At 41.3% G+C, this 9,241-nt stretch overlaps 1 protein-coding gene across 1 annotated transcript in view; it reads left to right on the top strand.

The window, feature by feature from the left end:
* Positions 1–248: 248 nt before the first annotated feature.
* LOC140949641 (52 kDa repressor of the inhibitor of the protein kinase-like) overlaps positions 249–9,241 on the top strand; it is an 11,072-nt gene continuing 2,079 nt past the window's right edge. The window contains exon 1 of the mRNA XM_073398794.1: positions 249–307. Coding sequence (XP_073254895.1) covers positions 249–307 — 59 coding nt within the window. The remainder of the gene's footprint in view (positions 308–9,241) is intronic.

Genomic DNA, 9,241 nt, shown 5'->3' with positions numbered 1-9,241 from the left:
CATATTACAAAGAAGACTTTGTCTTATCTGCACTCCACAAAAGTTAGAACAGATGACTAAGACGATGGTAATTTTTAAAAGAGGCGCCATTTTTCTTTGCTGCATTCGCTGCGATCCAATACCACCACAAACTTCCGTCCAGCGGCTCGCGCATACTCGCAACGTTACCACTTGCTGTTGCCGAGGTGAGTGCAAAGCAGTCAATCAAGCAGCTCCAGCTTCTCCTCCACTCCAGCTCCACACAACACATGTGGGAGCTGTTGCCGGGAAACCGTAAAGCAGTTCCACCACGACATGCGCAGGGAAGGTAGATCACGAATTACCAGTAAATCAAAGAGAAGGGGGGCACATACACCAACCCACGGCCTAGCCATTACCTCACACATGCGCACAGCCACAACCTTTCCTCCAGAGGCGAGTCCTTTAAGTGCCAGTTCCACACAACACATGTGGGGGCTGTTGGCTGGGAGCCGCACGGCAGCTCTCCCACGAATGCGCGGGGAAGGCGGATCATACGTTTGGTGTATGTGTGCCCCTTGCTTTAATTTGTCTTTTGAAAATAGTGAACTAAACTGTTCTACTGCACAAGGATTTGAAATCCCGACTTCACGCAGCCCATTTTTTTTAGATATTGAAGTTCGTGTTTTTGTCCGAAGTTGCGGACAAGTCATTTTGCGTAAAATTTAGTGCTCGTTGGCAATTAGAACTGAAGTCGCCAACTTCCGTCTTCTCCTCGATTAAAAGCATACTATCCTCGTTCGGTGTATCGGTGATCGTCAATGCCGGCCTCAAAAGCCTCTCAAACGTGTACCTTGTGAGGGGGTGGCAAATTGTACCTCGAAAAACTTGGGCTTTATAATACTTTGGCCTTCTCGGCAGCTTTTTTGATGAGTCTGAAAAAAATCTCGTTTTCGCTTGAATTTTTTATGTCTCGATTGTTGCGAAGGGTGTCGGAGTTTTAGAAATGTCCTTTTTTTTAAGAGTCAAGTTTTTTTATACTTCAGAGCACAAGTTTTCGAACTCAGCGTGTGCACGGTACGCACGTGCGTACCTGAAAAATGCAAGGGTAAAAAGTTAAATAAGCAAATAAATGAAAGATAATTATTTGAGAAACCACGGTTTTCTTCAATTCATTTAACTCTGCTTGTTTTCTTTAAATGTCGGTTCCCAGAGAAGCGCTTTGATTCATTGAATGATATGGTTAAAGAAAAGACAGGAAAATAGTGCATAGATAGCAAGCTGAATGGTATACAGTTAACGGTAAACAGCTGTGGTATAAAGCGTGAGCGCGTTGTTTCTATCTAGGCCTGACTTGAACGCACGATGGTTCTGTCGGTCAAAAACAACGGAAAACAGCAACAAAAAATATAGAATACTTTATAGAAAGTATGCTCGTACGGTATTTACCCACAAGTTGTTGACGTATCAAAAAACGACAGCTGAAACGAACTAGTCTGAGATTTCTGATTTCCATGTGGTATTGTGTTTATTATATACATACTGAGATATTCGTCATTTTGTCAGCCTTTTATTTCAAATATTTCGAAATTGCTAAAATTTGCCACTACACACCCGATGCAACGACAAAGGAAACGAGGCATATTAGTACAAACGCTTAGTAAAAATTATAAATAGCTCCGGATAAAAAGTACAACTTATTAAAGCTTAAGTCTAGTCCACTTTTCCCCTTGTTTTGTCGGCTCTACAATTTTCTTCATTGACAGTGAAGTATACCTAACTATTCCACGCCAATTTCCGAGATGGTTTTCAACTTTCTGCATTTGTATTTTAGATTTGTATTTCCTGCGGAAATACAAATCTTCAGTTCAGTTTTCATTCCTTTCACGGGCTAACGTGAACTGAACAAATTGGCCTACTCCCAACGTATGAGTCTATGGTCGTCCAGATGTTTCAATATTCGCTAAATCTCATTCGCCGTCGCTAAAATCCATTTGCTGTCGCTAAAACCACAGGCTGCCCAGACGTAGTATGTGTCAAATGAATATATTAATATTCACATGGACAAAATAGGATGAGTCGTCGAAACTCCCATAAACTAAAATAGTCCAAAAGTCAAAATATAACAAAACAAAGCTAAGATACCTTTAACTGAACGTATCCTTGTCTTTCCTGGCCGGTTAAAGTGGCTTTTTGTTGAGTTTTGCAATTGTAGGTGCTATCCACTAAAAAAGAATTAAAGACTGGCTACAAAACAAACGGACCATCTCCACTCGCCTTCACGCGAAGCGCTTTAAATGCGAGGCTAATCGACGAATCCGCTCCAAATTGCCATCGGATAATCTGCAGGTAACGTGTGCTCCTGCTTCTTGCTCGCTGGGTCCACAAAACCCATCGCAACTGCACATTATATTAATCGCTTGCTCATCAGAAAACACTGTTGGCCTTTACGCTTCGATGTGACCGCAAACTACCAAATTTTATACGCGACGTGAATATTCAAGCTTAGAGACCGCGTCCGCGCAACAATGCAACAGTTGCTATGGGAGGGATGGTACTATTGCTTCTAAGTCAATCAATCGGGAAAATAATATTGAAGCCTTTGTAATTTTCAAAAAGATCCAATTTGCCCTAGGATCACCGAACAGATACGAATTTTATAGCGGAGCTAAAACAAAATGAGTGGCAGTGGAAAAAGTAAACAAGAACATGTACCATATTTCCTCCATAAAAAGTGAAAACCAGGAAGTTTTCTGGACGTTTCACGTTGCAGTGATGCAAATCAACGGCAAGGAAATGTACAAGAAAGTGTGCTGCAATTAGACCTATTGTTGTTTTTCACAGTTCTGGTGAAGGGCATCCAACGACTGTTTTCTGTAAAATATCTGTTCGGAGAAGCAAATTTTGCCTATAATTTTCTTTCACTTGGCTAAAAGTTTCTAGATGACCATTCCATTCATGTACAATTTTCGAAGCTCATCTAATCTTGCTAATAAATTCCCCGACGATTTTCTGAAGTTCAATTTTTCACATTTCACTCCCGGGGTTAGGCTATTTTTCGTAGCGAGTAAATAGGAATCATAAAATTTTCGGATTCAAAAATGTGATGAAAGAAGGAATCTGAAAAATTATCTCCTTCGTAATACGTTAAATTGCATCTAAAATTTCGGGAAAATAATTCTGAATTCCTCGTAATTTCGAAAAGACTCAAGTCCCCCTAGAATGGCCGAACACTGAGATACAAATTTTATAGCGCCACTTAGAATGCGTTTCTATAGAGCTAAAAGTACTTTATGAATAGCCTAAAAAGTGTTTTCAATGTATTTGAGGAAACAGTGGTTGGGTGCCCCCGTCTCGTTGTCGTTACACGATTTTATATTTAGTATGAGCAAACTATAAATATTATCAAGAGCTTCGCTTTTAGCCCTCCTGACTAAATTTATGTATTAGCACCGCTTAGAATGCATTTTAGGGGGAAATCGCGGTTGGGTGCCCCCGAGTTTTGATGCAAGGAAGTTAAAAAACCCTGGAGGAACCGCCTCGCTTTGTTCACACAAAGACAAAACAAATCTGAGCAGCAAGTGACGAGCGAATCAACAAACCGCCGAGTCGCTATTAGCCCGGTCCAAGGCACTGGGAGTGAAAAGTGATAAAAAAACGCATGGGGCTGGGGAGAGAGAGGTGCCCTCTCCAGATCCCGCGCGTCTTATTTCCCCTTGGCTTGTTTTATTTTTTACTTCTTAGAACCTATCAGGGGTTAGCATTACATCCCATCGGCCTAAATCCCCCTCGGACACCTCAAGAAGTTTACACAATTGCAACGTAGTATTACTAATCGCTTCGGTTTCGAGCACAGGGTTAAGCAATACTGATTAGGGTTAAGCCTTGGCAAGAGAAGATAAGCCCTGAAAATAGTGATTATGGTTAAGCACTGACTTGAAACGGTCAGCTTCTGTATAAGTTTAGGGTTGTTGGGGTTGTTGCTATATAGGATTAAATCAAACCATTTCTTGTCGGCCTAGTGGTGTAGGTGATGCACCACAGAGTCTACGCCCCGAGTTTCCCACTCACGCTATTCCGGATTTTTTTCTTAAAAATTAATTGAAGAGACTTTATTATTCTCTGAATCTCATGAATAAACTGCGGTGTGATTATGTACCTGTATAGACCCCGCGGGGCGTGAAGCGCTAGCAATAGGCACGGATTTGACTTGAAATCCATTCTCTTGGTGAGAGGTTTTATAGAGAACACTTGCTCGGGGGACGGAGCATTTGATCAGTTTTTTTCGGCAGAGAGACTGACAGGGAGTGGCTACATAGTGACATCCTTTCTGAACCCCCAAAGACACCCTGAATTGACTATTTCCCAGCAACACGTTCCTGGCAAGGACAGGGCATTTTTTCCAAAGCTCCCGGCCCAGCAAAAATTTGCCTGAAAAAAAGATATTTTGAGGAAAATGGCTTCTCTGTCTGTTGTTTTTTGTTTGTTTGTTTTTTTTGAGTTTGTTTATTCATAAAATTAACGTAAAACACGATGGTGGTACTACAGCATCCAAGCTGAATTTAAGCTTAATGCTTCTCACATTACACGCAATGTCAGGTTCAGTTTTTGGACACTTTTCGAAACGCGGCTAATGATCGTTATTCGGAAATATGTTTTCCTGTTTATTCTAGACTTTTGATAAGAGAATTTTAAAAGCCTATTTGCAGTAAAAGTTAAATGCGCAGAGGGTCACCGAGGTATTGTATTTCGAAGTGACAACTTCAAGAAGTCGCGCGGATGTCAGTGGCTTTCATAATGTTGAGTTTGGTCCGGGTTGTAAGCCAATTTCCTGTTCAGTATTTCAGTAAGAATCCTGGTTTCAACTTTGAAAGCTTACTCGGCTTTTCCCCGTTTGTCGGCCATTTTTTTAAATAGGCGGGGCAACGTGAAGTAAAATTACGTCACGCCGTTTAAGAAGTATGGTTGGTAATGGTTGGTCAGTTATCTTTTCTTCTTGTTCCAAATATGATAATTTCGAAATGAATAATCACGAGATCGAATAAAGCAAACATATTAGAGTTACGCGTTTCAACCCCTTATGAGTTTCCGCTAGAACTAAAAGTTTCAGCCTTTTTTGAAAAACAAAGTGAAGCTGAGAACTCTTTAATCGACAAGTATAATTTAGTTTTTTCCTTTTCAAATTTGCCTACAGTGAGATCGTGAAAATAAAACACTGCGAACTTAAATACTGTCTCGTTAAAATCGCGAAATTAATGCAGTTTCTTGTGCTAAACTGAATGTTCTTTGGATACAACAGGGAAAATAAAAATTACTTTTATCTACAACGTGCTGTTATAAGAGAAAAGAAACGTTCGTGCCAGAACGAATATATTTTCATGGAACAATTTACAAGATGTGCAACTAAAGGGATGCACACTGAGAGTAATTTTTGTTGCTATCTTACTCTTAAACGGTGTTATGCACAAGTGTGCATTTCCATGCGGATATCATAACAGGCCAGAGCCCCGATTTTAATGCGCGCCCGAGGAGGCCTAATCTCCACAGCAACCACCGCAGATTGGTTTCCAATAACAGGCAGGCGTTGCTTTCGTAATTAGTTTTAAGCACTTCTCCAGGCACCTTTGGAGAGCGCCGGACACATTGCCTGTCAAGGAACTTTGTACTTCTGATTAAACGAACCAGACATCTCAAGGAAACGCGAAATTTGATCAGACTATTTGGGTATTATAAATTCATTTCACGGTCGATTGAAAATTTGGAAGTCGATCTTCGCGGCTGGCTTCGCAATTGATAACTACAGTTTTCTCGCCGCATTTAGATTCAAATAGGCTTGATACGCTTTCAATGGTTTTTCAAGTGCTTTCTTTTAAGAAAATAGTGCTCCGATGGCTTATTTAACTTCTTTCAAGAGTAGTATGCCGTGTCAACATTGGCGACCTTCGAAGCGAAAACGGCGAGTCGGCGTATCAAGTTTTACTGAGGAGCCACAAGTAGGAATACACTCTCTGCTGGCACATCTTTCTCTGGTTTGGAAGGAACTCTGCGTGGAAAAGACCCTGACCAAAGAAATTTTTACATCTTCTCTATTTGAACGTTTGAGAAAGGCCGTCAACAACGCACATTTTATAGTCGCCGGTGTAAACGAAAGCAAGAGCTCGAGCTCTACTTCACATCTCCTTGAGGAACAGCAAGACCGATTATCTGATTCAATGGACGACCTTTTTGATCAAACGGCGAAGGATTCAAGTCTTTTTTCTCTGGCTTAAGACGATGTAAGTGTCGATGTGCCTCCAGTGACAAATTACTCTCCAAAAAGCCCGCCAAGCTCTGTCGAAATCCCGCCAAAATCTTATTCGCTGGCAGGAGCCCAACACGCTGGATTACTCCAGATTTTCTTCCACTTCAACATATTCGTGGTCGCTTGGGCGATCTGTATAATCAACGTCACAGATACAGTATGGTTTCTATATCAGTTATTTTAGTCTCCTTGAAATGTCAATCATAATCCAAAAATTATTATTACAGGTTATCTTTCTATTGCTACTTGTTTTTTACTTAATAGGCCAAATTATAGGGCTACCCTCTCCCTCAGAGCTTACAGGCGGCGCGCCCAAGATTCTGAGGTGATGGTAGTCTCTTTCTTGATATGTCGGTCATTATCCAAAATTATTATTGTAGGTCATCTTTGTACTGTCATTTGTTTTGAAATAGGCCAAATTGTGGGGCTACCCTCTCCCCCAGAGCTTACAGGCGGCGCGCCCAAGATTCTGAGGTGAAGGTAGTCTTTCTTTTAAAATGTCGGTTATAATCCAAATTATTTTTGAAGGTTATTTTTGTAGTGTCATTTGTTTTTGAAATAGGCCGAATTAATTATGGGGCTACCCTCTCCCTCAGAGCTTACAGGCGGCGCGCCCAAGATTCTGAGGTGAAGGTAGTCTCTCTTTTAAAATGTCGGTCATTTATCCAAATTATTTTTGTAGGTTATTTTTGTAGTGTCATTTGTTTTTGAAATAGGCCAAATTATGGGGCTTCCCTCTCCCTCAGAGCTTACAGGCGGCGCGCCCAAGATTCTGAGGTGATGGTAGTCTCTTTCTTAATATGTCGGTCATTATCCAAATTATTATTGTAGGTCATCTTTGTACTGTCATTTGTTTTGAAATAGGCCAAATTATGGGGCTACCCTCTCCCTCAGAGCTTACAGGCGGCGCGCCCAAGATTCTGAGGTGAAGGTAGTCTCTCTTTTGAAATGTCGGTCATTATCCAAATTATTATTGTAGGTTATCTTTGTATTGTCATTTGTTTTGAAATAGGCCAAATTATGGGGCTACCCTCTCCCTCAGAGCTTACAGGCGGCGCGCCCAAGATTCTGAGGTGATGGTAGTCTCTTTCTTGATATGTCGGTCATTATCCAAATTATTATTGTAGGTCATCTTTGTACTGTCATTTGTTTTGAAATAGGCCAAATTGTGCGGCTACCCTCTCCCTCAGAGCTTACAGGCGGCGCGCCCAAGATTCTGAGGTGAAGGTAGTCTTTCTTTTAAAATGTCGGTTATAATCCAAATTATTTTTGAAGGTTATTTTTGTAGTGTCATTTGTTTTTGAAATAGGCCGAATTAATTATGGGGCTTCCCTCTCCCTCAGAGCTTACAGGCGGCGCGCCCAAGATTCTGAGGTGAAGGTAGTCTCTCTTTTAAAATGTCGGTCATTTATCCAAATTATTTTTGTAGGTTATTTTTGTAGTGTCATTTGTTTTTGAAATAGGCCAAATTATGGGGCTACCCTCTCCCTCAGAGCTTACAGGCGGCGCGCCCAAGATTCTGAGGTGAAGGTAGTCTCTTTCTTGATATGTCGGTCATTATCCAAATTATTATTGTAGGTCATCTTTGTACTGTCATTTGTTTTGAAATAGGCCAAATTATGGGGCTACCCTCTCCCTCAGAGCTTACAGGCGGCGCGCCCAAGATTCTGAGGTGAAGGTAGTCTCTCTTTTGAAATGTCGGTCATTATCCAAATTATTATTGTAGGTTATCTTTGTATTGTCATTTGTTTTGAAATAGGCCAAATTATAGGGCTACCCTCTCCCTCAGAGCTTACAGGCGGCGCGCCCAAGATTCTGAGGTGATGGTAGTCTCTTTTTTGAAATGCCGGTCATTATCCAAATTATTATTGTAGGTCATCTTTGTACTGTCATTTGATTTGAAATAGGCCAAATTATGGGGCTATCCTCTCCCTCAGAGCTTACAGGCGGCGCGCCCAAGATTCTGAGGTGATGGTAGTCTCTTTCTTGATATGTCGGTCATTATCCAAATTATTATTGTAGGTCATCTTTGTACTGTCATTTGTTTTGAAATAGGCCAAATTGTGCGGCTACCCTCTCCCTCAGAGCTTACAGGCGGCGCGCCCAAGATTCTGAGGTGAAGGTAGTCTTTCTTTTAAAATGTCGGTTATAATCCAAATTATTTTTGAAGGTTATTTTTGTAGTGTCATTTGTTTTTGAAATAGGCCGAATTAATTATGGGGCTTCCCTCTCCCTCAGAGCTTACAGGCGGCGCGCCCAAGATTCTGAGGTGAAGGTAGTCTCTCTTTTAAAATGTCGGTCATATATCCAAATTATTTTTGTAGGTTATTTTTGTAGTGTCATTTATTTTTGAAATAGGCCAAATAATGGGGCTTCCCTCTCCCTCAGAGCTTACAGGCGGCGCGCCCAAGATTCTGAGGTGAAGGTTGTCTCTCTTTTAAACTGTCAGTCGTCAACCATAGTATTATTGACTTTTCATTTTCCCGAGTTCATAGTGGCAACTTCTTTATAGTTTTACGTGATTTGTGTCAAAGACAAGACCAGGCTAACAAATTTATTCTACTTTACGCGTGGTGTGACAATCACCGTGGCTGACTGGCCTCCAAAGTTCCTTTATAATTTGGACGCTTCTCAGGAGTTCCTTCACTGGTTGTAATCCAGAATTGGCGATTCTCAGCAGCTTGAAGCTCTAGTATTGCATCAGTTGGTCCATGGACGGCGACCTTTTCTTGTCCCGAGTACAATATCGATTCTCGATTCTCGACTCTCGATTACCGTATCTTGCTCGTGCAAGGCTTCGGCAACGGGACCAGTACTAAGACCATTGCAGGAAAACTGTTTGGTAGAAGAAGAGTAAAATGGTGGCTTTCGGTGCGTTACCTGTCTGATGCTCGGTATAGCACTGCCAAACTGCGCAACAGAATGCGCGAAAAACCCCTCCGGTACTTGAGAAAATACGATTTTTAATATCCACCTAAAAAC

Source organism: Porites lutea, chromosome 10 (genome assembly GCF_958299795.1).
Source record: "Porites lutea chromosome 10, jaPorLute2.1, whole genome shotgun sequence".
Taxonomy (NCBI): domain Eukaryota; kingdom Metazoa; phylum Cnidaria; class Anthozoa; order Scleractinia; family Poritidae; genus Porites; species Porites lutea.
Note: the sequence above shows the minus strand (reverse complement) of the source record. Positions and strands in the feature narration are given on the sequence as shown.